At 47.4% G+C, this 20,508-nt stretch overlaps 1 protein-coding gene across 1 annotated transcript in view; it reads left to right on the forward strand.

The window, feature by feature from the left end:
• Positions 1-209: 209 nt before the first annotated feature.
• Positions 210-20,508, forward strand: part of MRPL15 (mitochondrial ribosomal protein L15) — a 59,917-nt gene continuing 39,618 nt past the window's right edge. Inside the window, exons 1-2 of the mRNA XM_063924991.1 lie at positions 210-375; positions 14,840-14,997. Coding sequence (XP_063781061.1) covers positions 271-375; positions 14,840-14,997 — 263 coding nt within the window. The 5' untranslated portion in view covers positions 210-270. The remainder of the gene's footprint in view (positions 376-14,839; positions 14,998-20,508) is intronic.

Raw genomic sequence — 20,508 nt, forward strand, 5'->3', positions numbered from 1 at the left:
GTCCAGATTGTAGTGTTATATTCAATTTATTCCCTACTGCTGACAATAGTAACATACCACGTAAACACTACTACCATATTGGGCGTAAGATCCTCAATATCACATCACATATTAATTAATCTAGTTTTCAAACCGGCACTGCCAGGAACAAAAATGGCGGAAGTATTACGCAAAACGGTGGAGTCGGCCCGTAAAGTGTCACTGTGAGGGCGGTGTGTAGTTGTCGCATCTTAATCACGTGCTTGTGTGTCTGCCCTTCAGAATGCAGAGATGGCGGCCTCCGGGAGCAGCGGGCAGAAAGCGGGCGGGCTGCTGGTAACCCTGCCCCGGGTGTCCTTGGCCAATCTGAGACCTAACCCTGGTGCCAGACAGAGAGTAAGAGTTTCCCCTCATACTGCTGTGCGGACTGTATCATGTCCGCTTAGTGATGTCACGTTTATCCCATGTGCCGGCTCTCCCTACAATGACAGTCCCAGGTGTCAGGCATTTTCCCAGGAAACTTTTTATGTTTCTCTATCTTGCAGAATTGTAATTTAGAATTCTTAGTTTTTTTGTGTTTTGTGCTCAATTCTAACGAGCTCTTTACTTTTTAATCTAATTTATTGGGTAGGGATATTTACAATGTAAAAAAGGTTGTTACAATAATATGTAGAACACATTGCATGATTGTAATGCTGGACTGTTTGTATGGGAAGCGGGTTTGTGACTAGCGGCCGGGAAACCGCCGGTCACTAGACTGATGCCAGAATCCCGAGTGGGGGAAAGCCAGACAGTCGGCAATCCGACTAACGGGGACTATTCCCACTCCTGGGTGTCCATGACACCCATAGAGTGGGAATAGAACCTGTGGTGAGTGCAGCGAGCTCTGTGGGCGGGATCCTGTGGTCTGTATAATGACCTCTGGGATCCCGGCTGCCGGTCTCTATGGTGGCCAATCTCGGGATCCCAGGATTTAGGGCCAAAAATGTACGGGATTCAATCCCGGGGATTGGGGGATCAGCGTTGAGTGTCCACCGGACGCTCAGACGCTGGCCGGCTTCCTCCTTCCGGGTCCCCAGCGCAGCGTGAGAGGTCACGCTGCGCTGTCAGCCACTGCCGGGAGCCGCCAGCAGCGTTCAAAGTATGTTCCCCTCCTGCTCGCCCCTGGTATATGGTGAGCTATATGTGCGGGGCGAGGGGGTGGCCACCAGGCTAAAAGCCAATTCCGGGAATCCCGGGATTGGCCATTTTTCAATCCCAAAACCCAGGATTGAAAAAATGGCCCGGGATTGGCTTCCCTACCGGTCTCCCAATACCAACCCTTGTGTACAGTGCAGTTACATAATGGGTACTAACGGGCAGTGGCTGGGGGAGACGGTACTAATTACCCGGGCCCAGGTCCCTCCCGCTGTACCTAGCAGCACCTGCAGCTTTTCTCCTAGCACACACTGCTGTGTTCTGGGATGCAGTGTGGCCAGGAATGCGCTTAAAATACAATTTGTTTCAGTTTTTTTAATCTAAAGGTGTATGGCCACGCCTCCTGTGATTAGGCTACGCACCCTGAAAAGGTTCCTGGGGCCCAGCTAGGCTCTCGACTGACCTGCTAACGGGATGATTTTACACATACATTAAATGTATTGTACACCAAAGGTCCGGCTCTCCCCGGTAATAAGCAATAGTCCAGGTGCCCGCACATGAAATATAAACGATTGGAGGTGCAAAACTCACGGGTATATAATAAACTTACAACCATTGCCTGTATCTGCTCCATTTCACGCCATTGTCACCAGGCTTAAAATACAAACAACACATTCTCGCCTTAGACAGTGTCTGCTCTTACACTACGTGGACGCCTTCCCCGGAGGCTGGACCTCGCACCCGGCTGCGCATAATCAGTGACGTTATTGTGCCCGTTGTGTCACTAGGTGTTAACCCTTCACCAACAGACGGAAATATTTTAATATTGTGCCGTGAATTCAGGCACTGAAACGTTGCAGATACATGCCGTGTTTGTAAGTTTATTATATACCTGTGAGTGCTGCACCGCCAGTATTTTATATAAAAGGCTCGTTTACAAGGTAGTTCACTGCTTTGTAACTGGGCACACAGACTTTTCTACACGGTTTAGGGTGACCATATTATCCCTTTTACCTGGGATGTCCATGGATTATACAGGTTCTGTGGCTGATTATAATAACCAGCTGAAATGAAGGCTTGAAGTCAGCCAGCCACAGAACCTGTGTAATCCATGAGTGTCCCAGGTAAAAGGGATAATATGGTCACCCTATAAATTCACATCCATTTGTCCTGCTCCACAGAAAACTGTCCCTATCAACTGTTATACTGCTATGTACAGTAAGTGTATTCTAGTAATGGAAAAACTATTCAGATTTCAGTCCATATATTTCAGGAGCCAGCAGGATCATTTATGTAGCCAGTCCCAGCAGTTCCCCCTTGATGGGGGCCCTGGGTGTCACTACCAGGCTTCTGATACTTGGCCAGCACTGATGTTGTAGTGACTTCACACTGCATTCAATGTTTCATACAATAGAATCTTATTTCTCTAACGTCCTAGTGGATGCTGGGGACTCCGTCAGGACCATGGGGAATAGCGGGCTCCGCAGGAGACAGGGCACATCTAAAAAAGCTTTTAGGTCACATGGTGCGTACTGGCTCCTCCCCCTATGACCCTCCTCCAAGCCTCAGTTAGGTTTTTGTGCCCGTCCGAGAGGGTGCAATCTAGGTGGCTCTCTTAAAGAGCTGTTTAGAAAAGTTTTTTTTTAGGTTTCAATCTCAGTGATTCCTGCTGGCAACAGGATCACTGCATCGAGGGACTTAGGGGAGAGATTTCCAACTCACCTGCGTGCAGGATGGATTGGAGTCTTAGGCTACTGGACACTTAGCTCCAGAGGGAGTCGGAACACAGGTCAGCCTGGGGTTCGTCCCGGAGCCGCGCCGCCGATCCCCCTTACAGACGCTGAAGAGACGGCAGAACGGAGGTCCGGAAAACAGGCGGCAGAAGACTCCACAGTCTTCATGAAGGTAGCGCACAGCACTGCAGCTGTGCGCCATTGTTGTCACACGGCTCACTGACTCAGTCATGGAGGGTGCAGGGCGCTGCTGGGGGCGCCCTGGGCAGCAATATAATTACCTTTAGTGGCAAAATAAATACATCACATATACCCATTAAGGCTATATGTATGTATTTTGACCCAGGCCAGTTTCTTAAAAACCGGGAGAAAAATCCAGCCGAAAAAGGGGCGGAGCTTATTCTCCTCAGCACTCAGCGCCATTTTCCTGCTCAGCTCCGCTGGTGAGGAAGGCTCCCAGGACTCTCCCCTGCACTGCACTACAGAAACAGGGTAACAAAGAGAAGGGGGGCATAAATTGGCGATATTTATATATTAAGAGCGCATATATAGTAAACAACACCTTCTAGGGTTGTTTATATACATTTATAGCGCTTTTGGTGTGTGCTGGCAAACTCTCCCTCTGTCTCCCCAAAGGGCTAAGGGGTCCTGTCTTCGATTAGAGCATTCCCTGTGTGGCTGCTGTGTGTCGGTACGTGTGTGTCGACATGTATGAGGACGATGTTGGTGTGGAGGCAGAGCAATTGCCGATGATGGTAATGTCACCCCCTAGGGAGTCGACACCGGAATGGATGGCTTTAGTTATGGAATTACGTGATAATGTCAGCACACTACAAAAGTCAGTTGACGAAATAAGACGCCCGGCAAACCAGTTAGTACCGGTTCAGGCGTCTCAGACACCGTCAGGGGCTGTAAAACGTCCTTTACCTCAGTCAGTCGACACGGGTACCGACACAGATGAATCTAGTGTCGACGGTGAAGAAACAAACGTATTTTCCAATAGGGCCACACGTTATATGATCACGGCAATGAAGGAGGCGTTGCAGATCTCTGATACTGCTGGTACCTCAAAAAGGGGTATTATGTGGGGGGTGAAAAAACTACCTGTATTTTTCCCAGAATCAGAGGAATTGAATGATGTGTGTGATGAAGCGTGGGTTACCCCCGATAGAAAATTGCTAATTTCAAAGAAGTTATTGGCATTATACCCTTTCCCACCAGAGGTTAGGGCGCGCTGGGAAACACCTGACAATTCTAAATTCCTTGTCGTATAAACAACCCTTTATGAAGCTAAGAACACTGTACGCTGTTTACTTAAGAAGTACCGTAATGGTACGCTATTGGCGTAGCGATCGCTCAGCCGTAGGCGAGACGCTCAAGCGTCACGTTCGCTCACGGCCCAGTGATCACAGGACACGTTATTGGCTATGTCTAGGGGAATGATTCGCTGTAGCGTAGCGTACGCTCGAGACCACGAGGAGGTCACCAGCGATGCAGACGCTCACAACACTATACCTTTATGTTAAAACCTTATACCATTGAAATACACTGAATACCTTAATGTGAGTACAGGGTGTAAGTGCAACCTTGTGTAACCTGACTAACTACAAAGCTGCTTGAGCGTCACCGACGCTCAAGTGAACACTTAACACTATAGAAAATGCACAGATACTGGTTTAGGTTCCAAAGCCTATTAACTGTATTATATCTAATATACTTGTAAAAGGGGATAACAGTACAAATGATACACTACACTATAACAGAGACTTCCTAACCACAGAACTAAACAATAAATACAAAAAGACAATACTACACTGACCTAAATGCAATACAGTACAATACTATAATACTATGAGAGATATAAGAGAAAAGAGGAGAGAGAGAGATAGAGAGAGAAATTGGCTCACAGAAAGACAATGATTACGGAGAGAAACTTACGCACAAAGGGTATGATCGCCTGCGCCTCGATATCCAGCTCCCGGCTATCAGCAGATAACCGTTGATGAGAGAGTGAGAGCTGGATGTGGTCGGCCTGCCTATTTATGCCCCACACACAATGCAATCTCCTGGTCCTACAATCCCATTGTCCATTGGCCGAAGGAATTCGGCCCTGCATCATAACAAAAGGTCATAGGGTGATTCATACAGGTGGGCTGTGACGATTTCCAACAGCTCAGGTGGGTGGGAAACTGGGTTTCCCGCCGCATACCTGAGTATGTGTAAATAATAGAAATGGACATAAACTTCTTATGTCCATAACTATTCGCACGAGCGATTAATACGCTCCAAACCAACACCGGAATATTGCTAATTAAATACTCTTCTGATGGGTACCAAACACTGCTGTATGATTCCTGTTAGACCCTTCGTACGATATAAAGAGGGATTCCTCAGCTCTGGGACATTGTATTTTAAACAAACTTTCAGAATCTATCAAAGGGACCATGATCTATAAACTACATTAATTGTGAAAATATGTAACGAATGAGTCGCACGCTACGACCACATAAACTCTACCGTAAATACGCATACCGCGCCTGCGTGTGCACGCTATTGCGGGTATGCGCTTCCACGGGAGAGCGTACGCACGCGCAGCGCGGACCAGTGTGCGGTGCAAATATGGCAACGTGCATTGAGACATTTTTCTGACTTTGACAGTCCACCCTTTGGCAGTCAATAATAACTGCCACAAAACATTTAAGGAGAAAAATGTAAGTCAGGGGTTAATTGATTTCCATGGTTGGGTAGGGGAGAAGAGTGGAGTAGGTGTGAAGAGGGTATGACCTAGTGAGAAAGTAGAAGCGTGTGTATGAGCCCATGTTTGGAGGGTCATGTATCATCGTGCCGTACGTGTGGTAAATCAAGCTTCGAGGTATTGCGAAGTATACATTTGAATTCCTTCTTGTCCTGTGGTACAGGTCTGTGGATGGGCTGTCAAACTCTACCGAGCTCATTTCGGCTGTGGTTGTAACAAAATGGGGATGCACATTTTAGTTGATGATACATGAATGGGGGAGGTATGTGGTTGCTGCTATCTGTGCCTGTATTCCCTATCGTCTATGTGTGTCGTTACCTGGGGGTTGCAGAGATGAAGATAAAGAACACTTACGAAAAATGCAATGATATTCTATGTCAGGGAAATGTACATCTGTCGTCGAAGTTGTTTTCGGTATCTGTTGAGAGTCGTCTTCTTTGCGCTGTATTGCTCCTTGGGCATGAGCAAATAGCTTTGTCTGAGCCATCAGATTTACAAAAAATGTTGGGCTAGCGTGAGTTTAAAAATACTAGGGAAACTGGGGATCCATGGCAAAGTTCATCAAGTGTCCATATTTAAAGTTGTCAAATCTTCTTCTTTGGTGCTTGTCTGTTGTCTGTATACATCTCGTCTCGTCAGCTTCCTCGTCCAAGGGGGTCTTTGTATCTTGGAGAAAAGCAGAAAAACAGGTGAAAGAAACGGACCGTATAATCGCATTTTCATCACATTCTGGTTTCTATCATTGGGTCATAAATCAAATCCAGGTTAATTACGGTTTCCTCACTCCTCAAGCTCATCACTTTTGTACTTTGTTTGCACCTCATTAAAGCCTGCCCGCATCTAAATATCAATCCAATCGATATAACGACACCCAAGATACATAGTAGAAACTTTCCAACATCCATTATGACTCCTTGAGCCCAGTCTCCTAAACCGGAGAACCAATTTCGCGGGTTCAACCATGACACCCAACCAGTCAGCTCATTACCTACAGCAGCAAGGGTGAGATTGTGTTTTCGACGAAATTCCCACTTTAATTGCAGAATATCGTCCATCTTTTGGTCTATGACCTCTACCGGATCCTCGGTGCTATTTGTGATATACGTGCAACACTTTATGCCGTACTGTGTTGCCAATGTAACACAATATCCGCCTGTTACTGCTGTAAGATAATTAAGAACCATCCTATGCTGAACTAGTTCTGTTTTGTAAGCTTGAAGTTCTCTTCCAGTGTATCTAAACGTGTCATCATACATTTCAGTGATATTATCTAACAAATTGGCGAGTGCGGAAATGTATCTATAATTCATCACACCTCGAGCGGTGCGAGTGAAATCTAACGCTACCAGAACCTGAATCCCGGTGGATTCATGGATAAGATCAGAGGCCGGATGCTCTAACCTTTCTGACAGTTGTCTTTTAACTCGGTGCTCGTAATGAGTGTGAGTATAAGGAGCTTGGGCACCACGGTGTATGTCCTTCATTTTGTCATGTGTAACAGTCATCACTTCAGGCAATACTTTTCCAATATAACACAATCCTTCAGAGTTTGGGGCAAGCCACTTGTACGCCTTTCTCCCGCATATGAAATATGCATCATCGGGGAGAACATATGGGACGGAGAAGGACATGACCATGTTACAAACCTTCCAGGTGAAATCTCCTGACCCTAATTCTTCCATCTGCCTAATGCACGTATCGGTTTGTACGATATGTGCACAGTATCCTGGTGATACCTCTCCAACTCTAGTAATCCTATTTCCTAAGGTATATCGATACCGGAAAGATTTTCCTCTACTGGCTATGTGGCGTACGAGCTCTGTATCTGTAGGCATTCTATCTGCTCTATGTGAAAAGGTCATGGTAAGGTTGCTCCATGACACTTCCCAATTTCCCGGTTTTCTGGGATTGGAGATGTTAAAACATATGAGGGACCTATCCACATGGTATTGGTGGAGCTTCAAACTAGGAGGGCTGGAGATGTTAAACCTCCGGTCCACCGGTCTCCCACCACTTAGCTCAAGTACCTCCCCTAACGTTAAAGGAAATGGTACTAGCCCTGATTTACTGTGACCCTGAGGTACTTGAGAGCATACCCAACAATCTGTTTGGTTTAACACGTTACCCACTAGAGAGTGATAGTCACTCAATGGATGCCGGTCCATATGGATATTAAAACTAGATTGGCATTTCTTTATGCATCCATCTTCAACCAGATTATCACAGAGCCTACAGATACAATTTTCTTCAGCTAACAATCCATCACAATTCCTTCTATCGGATCGTTTTCTGATACTCGCCTTTGCTTGTTGGTTTGGTTGATCTTGGAAAACTACGCCTCCATCATCATAATCGGAACCCATTCCAGAACCTCTCTCGACCTCTATGGTACTCTCGCCGGAACAGACTGCTCTGGTCAACATCATGGTTAACATCAAAATCCGGATCACAGTCTCTTGGGGCAAGTCCATCTTTGAGGAGGAAATAGAGAAGAATGAGAAGGGGGAAAAAGAAATTTTAAGGGAGAGGGGATGGGGAGTGGAGAAAACAATAAAAGGGAGAGGGGAGTCGACAGCTGCTTTCGATCTTCAAGGCTCAGGTGCCGCCTCAGTCCTCCTGGAACAGACACTCTAGTGATACAACCTCTACCGTCTGTTCCTTATGACCTCCTGGTCTTGTTACCTTATGACCTCCTGGTCTTGTTACCTTATGGTCCGCTATACTCTAATGCTCAAATATTATTTAACCAGGGATGCCTCCCTAGCCACCGTATATGTCACTTACACGTATGTCCCTTGACGAGTACCCGGCTTTCCTTTTGGTTCCACCTTAAAGTTATATAAACTTTTGTATACAAAACACACTCACTCAACACATGTACACTTTGTTTCTATATCTATTTCTGCGCAGAAATTGTCTTTAGGCCAAAAGTGTTACCAATTAGGAGCAGGATCTGTTAAACTAAATTTCAGATTTTTTTTCAAAAATAGATTTGCGTTATTTTCCGCGTCGCGTTATCTACCGCTGTGCGTTACTTATCGCTTTTGCGTTAATTATCGCTTTGCGCTAATTCAACTTTTCGTGACGAGCTACGTGGGCGTAACCAGACGCTACGTTGCGTAATGAACGCTGCGTGCGTCTGCCTTTTGGATTGCGTACGCTAGTCTTTGTTAGCGACACGTGTACGCAATGCAAAGGATCCACCGTAACACAATATATACTTTTATCAATGTAAATGATCCCTGATCATCTACCGCAATCCACACTGACTGCCTTGTATCTCAGACAAACCGTGTGTTTGTTCTATACTTTAACTATTACCTCTACTATTAAATAACAGCAAATCTCTTTTTAGCACTTTCTATCAACTATAAAATTGGCAAACAGGAATAGTGATATACGAAATTGAAAAAGAAATGCAGATAAATGTATGCGTGCGTGTATACGCAAGACAGAAGAGAAATAAAACAGTTTTAAAAGACACAAGCGTTTTGTTCTTACTTCCGGTTACCGGGTTCCTTCAGCACTCTTTATCTAAGCGAAGCAGACGCTTATCCCGTCAGCAACTGCGAGACAACCTCCCACCCTTTGCTGGGGGATAATGTCTGCTGATCTACCTAGTGCAGATGTGAGAAGTATAGGACGAGTCCCCCAATTGACAATTCTAAATTCCTTGTCGTATAAACAACCCTTTATGAAGCTAAGAACACTGTACGCTGTTTACTTAAGAAGTACCGTAATGGTACGCTATTGGCGTAGCGATCGCTCAGCCGTAGGCGAGACGCTCAAGCGTCACGTTCGCTCACGGCCCAGTGATCACAGGACACGTTATTGGCTATGTCTAGGGGAATGATTCGCTGTAGCGTAGCGTACGCTCGAGACCACGAGGAGGTCACCAGCGATGCAGACGCTCACAACACTATACCTTTATGTTAAAACCTTATACCATTGAAATACACTGAATACCTTAATGTGAGTACAGGGTGTAAGTGCAACCTTGTGTAACCTGACTAACTACAAAGCTGCTTGAGCGTCACCGACGCTCAAGTGAACACTTAACACTATAGAAAATGCACAGATACTGGTTTAGGTTCCAAAGCCTATTAACTGTATTATATCTAATATACTTGTAAAAGGGGATAACAGTACAAATGATACACTACACTATAACAGAGACTTCCTAAGCACAGAACTAAACAATAAATACAAAAAGACAATACTACACTGACCTAAATGCAATACAGTACAATACTATAATACTATGAGAGATATAAGAGAAAAGAGGAGAGAGAGAGATAGAGAGAGAGAGAGAAATTGGCTCACAGAAAGACAATGATTACGGAGAGAAACTTACGCACAAAGGGTATGATCGCCTGCGCCTCGATATCCAGCTCCCGGCTATCAGCAGATAACCGTTGATGAGAGAGTGAGAGCTGGATGTGGTCGGCCTGCCTATTTATGCCCCACACACAATGCAATCTCCTGGTCCTACAATCCCATTGTCCATTGGCCGAAGGAATTCGGCCCTGCATCATAACAAAAGGTCATAGGGTGATTCATACAGGTGGGCTGTGACGATTTCCAACAGCTCAGGTGGGTGGGAAACTGGGTTTCCCGCCGCATACCTGAGTATGTGTAAATAATAGAAATGGACATAAACTTCTTATGTCCATAACTATTCGCACGAGCGATTAATACGCTCCAAACCAACACCGGAATATTGCTAATTAAATACTCTTCCGATGGGTACCAAACACTGCTGTATGATTCCTGTTAGACCCTTCGTACGATATAAAGAGGGATTCCTCAGCTCTGGGACATTGTATTTTAAACAAACTTTCAGAATCTATCAAAGGGACCATGATCTATAAACTACATTAATTGTGAAAATATGTAACGAATGAGTCGCACGCTACGACCACATAAACTCTACCGTAAATACGCATACCGCGCCTGCGTGTGCACGCTATTGCGGGTATGCGCTTCCACGGGAGAGCGTACGCACGCGCAGCGCGGACCAGTGTGCGGTGCAAATATGGCAACGTGCATTGAGACATTTTTCTGACTTTGACACACCCCCTAAGGTGGATAAGGCGCTCACACGTTTATCAAAGCAAGTGGCGTTGCCGTCTCCTGATACGGCCGCCTTCAAGGATCCAGCAGATAGGAGGCTGGAAACTACACTGAAGAGTATATACACACATACTGGTGTTATACTGCGACCGGCAATAGCCTCAGCCTGGATGTGCAGTGCTGGGGTAGTGTGGTTGGATTCTCTGACTGAAAATATTGAGACCCTGGATAGGGACAGTATTTTATTGACTCTAGAGCAATTAAAGGATGCTTTTCTTTATATGCGAGATGCTCAGAGGGATGTTTGTACTCTAGCATCAAGAGTAAGCGCGATGTCCATATCTGCCAGAAGAAGTTTATGGACGCGACAGTGGTCAGGTGATGCGGATTCCAAGAGCCATATGGAAGTATTGCCATATAAAGGAGAGGAATTGTTTGGGGTCGGTCTTTCGGACCTGGTGACCACGGCAACTGCCGGCAAATCCACCTTTTTACCTCAGACCCCTTCACAACAGAAAAAGACACCGTCTTTTCAGCCGCAGTCCTTTCGCTCCTATAAAAAGCGACCAAAAGGACAGTCTTATCTGCCGAGAGGCAGAGGAAAGGGTAAGAAAGGGCAGCACGCAGCCCCTGCCCAGGAACAGAAGCCCACCCCGGCTTCTACAAAGCCATCAGCATGACGCTGGGGCTTTACAAGCGGACTCAGGAACGGTGGGGGGTCGACTCAAGATTTTCAGCAATCAATGGGCTCACTCACAAGTGGACCCGTGGGTCCTGCAGATAATATCTCAGGGTTACATGCTGGAGTTCGAAAGGTTTCCCCCTCGCCGGTTCCTAAAGTCTGCTTTACCAACGTCTCCCTCAGAAAGGACGTCGGTTTTGGAAGCCATTCACAAGCTGTATTCTCAGCAGGTGATAGTCAAGGTACCCCTCCTACAACAGGGAAAGGGGTATTATTCCACTCTATTTGTGGTACCGAAACCGGACGGTTCGGTAAGGCCTATTCTAAATCTGAAATCCTTGAACCTGTACATACAGAAATTCAAGTTCAAGATGGAGTCACTCAGGGCAGTGATAGCGAATCTGGAAGAAGGAGACTTCATGGTGTCCTTGGACATAAAAGATGCTTATCTACATGTCCCGATTTACCCCTCACACCAAGGGTATCTCAGGTTCGTGATACAAGACTGTCATTATCAGTTTCAAACGCTGCCGTTTGGTTTGTCCACGGCCCCTCGGGTCTTTACCAAGGTAATGACCGAAATGATGGTTCTTCTACGAAGAAAAGGCGTATTAATTATCCCTTACTTGGACGATCTCCTGATAAGGGCAAAGTCCAGAGAACAGCTGGAAGTCGGTGTGGCGCTAACACAAGTAGTGCTTCAGCAACACGGGTGGATTCTAAATCTTCCAAAATCTCAATTGACCCCGACAACGCATCTGCTGTTCCTGGGTATGATTCTGGACACGGTTCAGAAAAAGGTATTTCTCCCGGAAGAGAAAGCAAGGGAGTTATCCGAACTTGTCAGGAACCTCCTAAAACCAGGAACTGTGTCAGTACATCAATGCACAAGAGTCCTGGGAAAGATGGTGGCTTCGTACGAAGCGATTCCATTCGGCAGATTCCATGCACGGACATTTCAGTGGGATCTGCTGGACAAATGGTCCGGATCGCATCTGCACATGCATCAGCGGATAACACTGTCACCGAGAACAAGGTTGTCTCTCCTGTGGTGGTTGCAGACTGCCCATCTGTTAGTGGGCCGCAGATTCGGCATACAGGACTGGGTCCTGGTGACTACGGATGCTAGCCTACGAGGTTGGGGAGCAGTCACAAAGGGAAGAAACTTCCAGGGCGTGTGGTCAAACCTGGAGACGTCTCTTCACATAAATATACTGGAGCTAAGAGCGATCTACAATGCTCTAAGTCTGAAAAAACCGCTGCTTCAGGGTCAGCCGGTGTTGATCCAGTCCGACAACATCACGGCAGTCGCCCACGTAAACCGACAAGGCGGCACGAGAAGCAGGAGTGCAATGGCAGAAGCTGCAAGGATTCTGCGCTGGGCGGAGAATCATGTCATAGCACTGTCAGCAGTGTTCATCCCGGGAGTGGACAACTGGGAAGCAGATTTCCTCAGCAGACACGACCTTCACCCGGGAGAGTGGGGACTTCATCCAGAAGTTTTCCACATGATTGTGAACCGTTGGGAAAAACCAAAGGTGGACATGATGGCGTCTCGCCTCAACAAAAAATTGGACAGGTATTACGCCAGGTCAAGAGACCCTCAGGCAATAGCTGTGGACGCTCTGGTAACACCGTGGGTGTACCAGTCAGTGTATGTGTTCCCTCCTCTGCCTCTCATACCAAAGGTACTGAGAATTATACGGAAAAGAGGAGTAAGAACGATACTGGTGGCCCCGGACTGGCCAAGAAGAACTTGGTATCCGGAACTTCAAGAGATGCTCACGGAGGATCCGTGGCCTCTACCTCTAAGAAGGGATCTGCTTCAGCAGGGACCTTGTATGTTCCAAGACTTACCGCGTCTGCGTTTGACGGCATGGCGGTTGAACGCCGGATTCTAAAAGAAAAGGGCATTCCAGAGGAAGTTATTCCTACCTTGATTAAGGCTAGAAAGGAAGTGACTGTACAACATTATCACCGCATTTGGCGAAAATATGTTGCGTGGTGTGAGGCCAAGAAGGCTCCAACGGAAGAATTTCAATTGGGTCGATTCTTACATTTCCTGCAAGCAGGATTGTCTATGGGCCTAAAATTGGGGTCCATTAAAGTTCAAATTTCGGCCTTATCAATTTTCTTCCAGAAGGAATTGGCGTCCGTGCCTGAAGTACAAACTTTTGTCAAAGGTGTACTACATATACAACCCCCAATAGTGCCTCCAGTGGCACCGTGGGATTTGAACGTGGTTCTAAATTTTCTCAAATCTCATTGGTTTGAGCCGTTAAAATCGGAAGAATTAAAATACCTTACATGGAAGGTAACCATGCTGTTGGCCCTGGCTTCTGCCAGGAGAGTTTCAGAGTTGGCAGCTTTGTCATACAAGAGCCCATATCTGATATTCCATTCGGACAGGGCAGAATTGAGGACACGTCCTCAATTTCTCCCTAAGGTGGTTTCGGCATTTCACTTAAACCAGCCTATTGTGGTGCCTGCGGCTACTAGCGACTTGGAGGACTCCAAGTTACTGGACGTTGTCAGAGCATTAAAAATATATATTTCAAGGACAGCTGGAGTCAGAAAAACTGACTCGTTGTTTACATTGTATGCACCCAACAAGATGGGTGCTCCTGCGTCTAAACAGACGATTGCACGTTGGATCTGTAGCACAATCCAACTTGCACATTCTGTGGCAGGCGTGCCACAGCCTAAATCTGTAAAGGCCCACTCCACAAGGAAGGTGGGCTCATCTTGGGCGGCTGCCCGAGGGGTCTCGGCATTACAACTTTGCCGAGCAGCTACGTGGTCAGGGGAGAACACGTTTGTAAAATTTTACAAATTTGATACTCTGGCTAAAGAGGACCTGGAGTTTTCTCATTCGGTGCTGCAGAGTCATCCGCACTCTCCCGCCCGTTTGGGAGCTTTGGTATAATCCCCATGGTCCTGACGGAGTCCCCAGCATCCACTAGGACGTTAGAGAAAATAAGAATTTACTTACCGATAATTCTATTTCTCATAGTCCGTAGTGGATGCTGGGCGCCCATCCCAAGTGCGGATTGTCTGCAATGCTTGTACATAGTTATTGTTACAAAATCGGGTTATTACTGTTGTTGTGAGCCATCTTTTCAGAGGCTACTTCGTTTTGTTATCATACTGTTAACTGGGTTCAGATCACAAGTTGTACGGTGTGATTGGTGTGGCTGGTATGAGTCTTACCCGGGATTCAAGATCCTTCCTTATTGTGTACGCTCGTCCGGGCACAGTACCTAACTGAGGCTTGGAGGAGGGTCATAGGGGGAGGAGCCAGTACGCACCATGTGACCTAAAAGCTTTTTTAGATGTGCCCTGTCTCCTGCGGAGCCCGCTATTCCCCATGGTCCTGACGGAGTCCCCAGCATCCACTACGGACTATGAGAAATAGAATTATCGGTAAGTAAATTCTTATTTTTCCTTGTATTAATATTTTACTTTATTCTTAATTTTCAGGAAAGACAAAGAGGCCGTGGTAGACATGGTGGTAGGAAAAGTGGTCGGGGCCACAAAGGAGAGACACAGAGGGGAAACAGACCTCGTTTAGGATTTGAGGGAGGCCAGACCCCTTTTTATCTGGTTATCCCTAAGTATGGGTTCAACGAGGGACACAGGCAAGTACAATCTAATGGCTTATGCTGGGTATACACTGTCTGTGAGACGGGCAACTTATCTGACAGCCTGAAACCCATCAGATATTGTGGCCATACACTGCAATGTCACACAGTGTATGGTCACAATATCTGGGTTCCTTCCCTTAGGAGGAGACATTTCCCTTGTTTTCCGTCTATGAAATAACGGGGTAAATGTAAGGTGTCCGGCCGTGGCAGCACATACACTGCCAAATGCGGCCGACAAATGTTCGGATCTATCGGACGTGCCGGATGATTCCAGCGTGACTGACACACCGTTCATCGCTTATCTATCGCCGGCATACACTGTACGAGTTACACACACAGGAATCAATCCCACACCAGTAATAAAATATACTATTAGAATCTCATAGGTCCCTTCCTCTTAGAGAGAGAGAGAGATATATAATAAGAATTTACTCACCGGTAATTCTATTTCTCGTAGTCCGTAGTGGATGCTGGGTACTCCGTAAGGACCATGGGGAATAGACGGGCTCCGCAGGAGACTGGGCACTCTTAAAAGAAAGATTAGGTACTATATCTGGTGTGCACTGGCTCCTCCCTCTATGCCCCTCCTCCAGACCTCAGTTAGGGAAACTGCCCGGAAGAGCTGACATTACTAGGAAAGGATTTGGAATCCAGGGTAAGACTCATACCAGCCACACCAATCACACCGTACAGCTTGTGATAACTATCCCCAGTTAACAGTATGAACAACAACTGAGCCTCATTCAACAGATGGCTCATAACAATAACCCTTTAGTTAAGCAATAACTATATACATGTATTGCAGAGAGTCTGCACTTGGGACGGGCTCCCAGCATGCACTACGGACTACGAGAAATAGAATTACCGGTGAGTAAATTCTTATTTTCTCTGACGTCCTAGTGGATGCTGGGTACTCCGTAAGGACCATGGGGATTATACCAAAGCTCCCAAACGGGCGGGAGAGTGCGGATGACTCTGCAGCACCGAATGAGCAAACTCAAGGTCCTCCTCAGCCAGGGTATCTAACTTGTAGAATTTTGCAAAAGTGTTTGATCCCGACCAAGTAGCAGCTCGGCAAAGTTGTAAAGCCGAGACCCTTCGGGCAGCCGCCCAAGAAGAGCCCACCTTCCTCGTGGAATGGGCTTTTACTGATTTAGGATGCGGCAGTCCAGCCGCAGAATGTGCAAGTTGAATCGTGCTACAGATCCAGCGAGCAATAGTCTGCTTTGAAGCAGGAGCACCCAGCTTGTTGGGTGCATGCAGGATAAACAGCGAGTCAGTTTTTCTGACTCTAGCCGTCCTGGAAACATAGATTTTCAGGGCCCGGACTACGTCCAGTAACTTGGAATCCTCCAAGTCCCGAGTAGCCGCAGGCACCACAATAGGTTGGTTCAAATGAAACGCTGATACCACCTTTGGGAGAAATTGGGGACGAGTCCTCAATTCTGCCCTGTCCACATGGAAAATCAGATATGGGCTTTTACAGGACAAAGCCGCCAATTCTGACACACGCCTAGCTGAGGCCAAGGCCAACAGCATGACTACCTTCCACGTGAGATACTTCAACTCCACGGTCTGAAGTGGCTCAAACCAATGTGATTTTAGGAAATCCAACACAACGTTGAGATCCCAAGGTGCCACTGGAGGCACAAAAGGGGGCTGAATATGCAGCACTCCCTTAACAAACGTCTGAACTTCAGGCAGTGAAGCCAGTTCTTTTTGAAAGAAAATAGACAGGGCCGAAATCTGGACTTTAATGGATCCCAATTTTAGGCCCATAGTCACTCCTGACTGTAGGAAGTGCAGAAATCGACCCAGCTGAAATTCCTCTGTTAGGGCCTTCCTGGCCTCACACCAAGCAACATATTTACGCCATATGCTGTGATAATGTTTTGCTGTCACATCCTTCCTAGCTTTTATCAGCGTAGGAATGACTTCATCTGGAATGCCCTTTTTCCATTAGGATCCGGCGTTCAACCGCCATGCCGTCAAACGCAGCCGCGGTAAGTCTTGGAACAGACAGGGCCCCTGCTGTAGCAGGTCCTGTCGGAGCGGCAGAGGCCAAGGGTCCTCTGAGATCATTTCTTGTAGTTCCGGGTACCAAGTTCTTCTTGGCCAATCCGGAACGATGAGTATAGTTCTTACTCCTCTCTTTCTTATTATCCTCAGTACCTTTGGTATGAGAGGAAGAGGAGGGAACACATAAACCGACTGGTACACCCACGGTGTCACTAGAGCGTCCACAGCTATCGCCTGAGGGTCCCTTGACCTGGCGCAATATCTTTTTAGCTTTTTGTTGAGGCGGGACGCCATCATGTCCACCTGTGGCCTTTCCCAACGATTTACAATCAGCTTGAAGACTTCTGGATGAAGTCCCCACTCTCCCGGGTGGAGGTCGTGCCTGCTGAGGAAGTCTGCTTCCCAGTTGTCCACTCCCGGAATGAACACCGCTGACAGTGCTAGCACGTGATTCTCCGCCCATCGAAGAATCCTTGTGGCTTCTGCCATTGCCATCCTGCTTCTTGTGCCGCCCTGTCAGTTTACGTGGGCGACCGCCGTGATGTTGTCTGACTGAATCAGCACCGGTTGGTTTTGAAGCAGGGGTTCTGCTTGACTCAGGGCATTGTAAATGGCCCTTAGTTCCAGAATGTTTATGTGTAGGGAAGTCTCCTGACTCGACCACTGTCCTTGGAAGTTTCTTCCCTGAGTGACTGCCCCCCAACCTCGGAGGCTTGCATCCGTGGTCACCAGGACCCAGTCCTGAATGCTGAACCTGCGGCCCTCGAGAAGATGAGCACTCTGCAACCACCACAGCAGAGACACCCTGGCCCTCGGGGACAGGGTGATCAACTGATGCATCTGAAGATGCGATCCGGACCACTTGTCTAACAGATCCCACTGAAAGATCCTTGCATGGAACCTGCCGAAGGGAATTGCCTCGTAAGAAGCTACCATCTTTCCCAGGACTCGCGTGCAGTGATGCACCGACACCTGTTTTGGTTTCAGGAGGTCCCTGACCAGAGATGACAATTCCTGGGCCTTCTCCTCCGGGAGAAACACCTTCTTCTGTTCTGTGTCCAGAATCATGCCCAAGAACAGCAGACGCGTCGTAGGAATCAGCTGCGACTTTGGGATATTCAGAATCCAGCCGTGCTGTTGTAGCACTTCCCGAGATAGTGCTACTCTAACTAACAACTGCTCCTTGGACCTTGCCTTTATAAGGAGATCGTCCAAGTACGGGATAATTATAACTCCCTTCTTTCGAAGGAGTATCATCATTTCGGCCATTACCTTGGTAAATACCCTTGGTGCCGTGGACAGACCAAACGGCAACGTCTGGAATTGGTAATGACAGTCCTGTACCACAAACCTGAGGTACTCCTGGTGAGGTGGGTAAATGGGGACATGTAGGTAAGCATCCTTGATGTCCAGCGACACCATAAAATCCCCCTCTTCCAGGCTTGCAATAACCGCCCTGAGCGATTCCATTTTGAACTTGAACTTCCTTATATAAGTGTTCAAGGATTTCAAATTTAGAATGGGTCTCACCGAACCGTCTGGTTTCGGTACCACAAACATTGTGGAATAGTAACCCCGTCCCTGTTGAAGGAGGGGAACTTTGATTATCACCTGCTGAAGGTACAGCTTGTGAATTGCCGCCAGTACTACCTCCCTTTCCTTGGGAGCAGCTGGCAAGGCTGATTTAAGGTAACGGCGAGGGGGAGTCGCCTCGAACTCCAGCTTGTATCCCTGAGATACCACTTGTAGAACCCAGAGATCCACCTGTGAGCGAACCCACTGGTCGCTGAAGTTCCGGAGACGCGCCCCCACCGCACCTGGCTCCACCTGTGGAGCCCCAGCGTCATGCGGTGGAATTAGTGGAAGCAGGGGAGGATTTTTGTTCCTGGGAACTGGCTGTCTGGTGCAGCTTTTTCTCTCTACCCCTGCCTCTGGGCAGAAAGGACGCGCCTCTGACCCGCTTGCCTTTCTGAGGCCGAAAGGACTGTACTTGATAATACGGTGCTTTCTTAGGCTGTGAGGGAACCTGAGGTAAAAAAGTCGACTTCCCAGCTGTTGCTGTGGATACGAGGTCCGAGAGACCGTCCCCAAACAATTCCTCACCCTTATAAGGCAAAACCTCCATGTGCCTTTTAGAATCCGCATCATCTGTCCACTGCCGAGTCCATAATACTCTCCTGGCAGAAATGGACATTGCATTAATTCTAGATGCCAGCCGGCAAATGTCCCTCTGTGCATCCCTCATATATAAGACGACGTCTTTAATATGCTCTAGGGTTAGCAAAATAGTATCCCTGTCAAGGGAATCAATGTTATCTGACAGGGTATCAGACCAAGCTGCTGCAGCACTACACATCCATGCTGAAGCAATAGCAGGTCTCAGTATAGTACCTGAGTGTGTATACACAGACTTCAGGATAGCCTCCTGCTTTCTATCTGCAGGCTCCTTTAAGGCGGCCGTATCCTGAGACGGCAGTGCCACCTTTTTTTAAGCGTGTGAGCGCCTTGTCCACCCTAGGGGATGTTTCCCAACTTAACCTGTCCGTTGCCGGGAAAGGGTACGCCATCAGTAACCTCTTAGAAATCACTAATTTCTTATCTGGGGAACACCACGCTTCTTCACACAATTCATTTAACTCATCAGATGGGGGAAAAGTCACTGGCTACTTTAGTACATAATACCCTTTTTAGTGGTAACCGGGTTAATGTCAGAAATGTGCAACACATTTTTCATTGCCGTAATCATGCATCGGATGGCCCTTGTGGACTGTACATTTGTCTCATCCTCGTCTACACTGGAGTCAGACTCCGTGTCGACATCTGTGTCTGCCATCTGAGGTAGCGGGCGTTTTTGAGCCCCTGATGGCCTCTGAGACGCCTGGGCAGGCGCGGGCTGAGATGCCGGCTGTCCCAAAGCTGTTACGTCATCGAACCTTTTATGCAAGGAGTTGACACTGTCGGTTAATACCTTCCACATATCCATCCACTCTGGTGTCGGCCCCGCAGGGGGCGACATCACACTTATCGGCTCCTGCTCCGCCTCCACGTAAGCGTCCTCATCAAACATGTCGACACAGCCGTACCGACACACCGCACACACACAGGGAATGCTCTGACTGAGGACAGGACCCCACAAAGTCCTTTGGGGAGACAGAGAGAGAGTATGCCAGCACACACCAGAGCGCTATATAACAGAGGGATTTAAACTAACACAGTTAATTTTCCCCCAATAGCTGCTTATATCACCTTTTGCTCCTAAATTTATGTGCCCCCCTCTCTTTTTTACCCTTCTTGTAGTGTATACTGCAGGGGAGAGCCTAGGGAGCGTCCTTCCAGCGGAGCTGTGAAGAGAAAATGGCGCCGGTGTGCTGAGGGAGATGGCCCCGCCCCCTCCGCGGCGGGCTTCTCCCGCTTTTTTAATAATGTTAATGGCGGGGGATTAGGCACATATACAGTTTATAACTGTATTATGTGCACATTTGCCAA

The sequence above is a fragment of the Pseudophryne corroboree genome, chromosome 5 (assembly GCF_028390025.1).
Source record: "Pseudophryne corroboree isolate aPseCor3 chromosome 5, aPseCor3.hap2, whole genome shotgun sequence".
NCBI classification, from domain to species: domain Eukaryota; kingdom Metazoa; phylum Chordata; class Amphibia; order Anura; family Myobatrachidae; genus Pseudophryne; species Pseudophryne corroboree.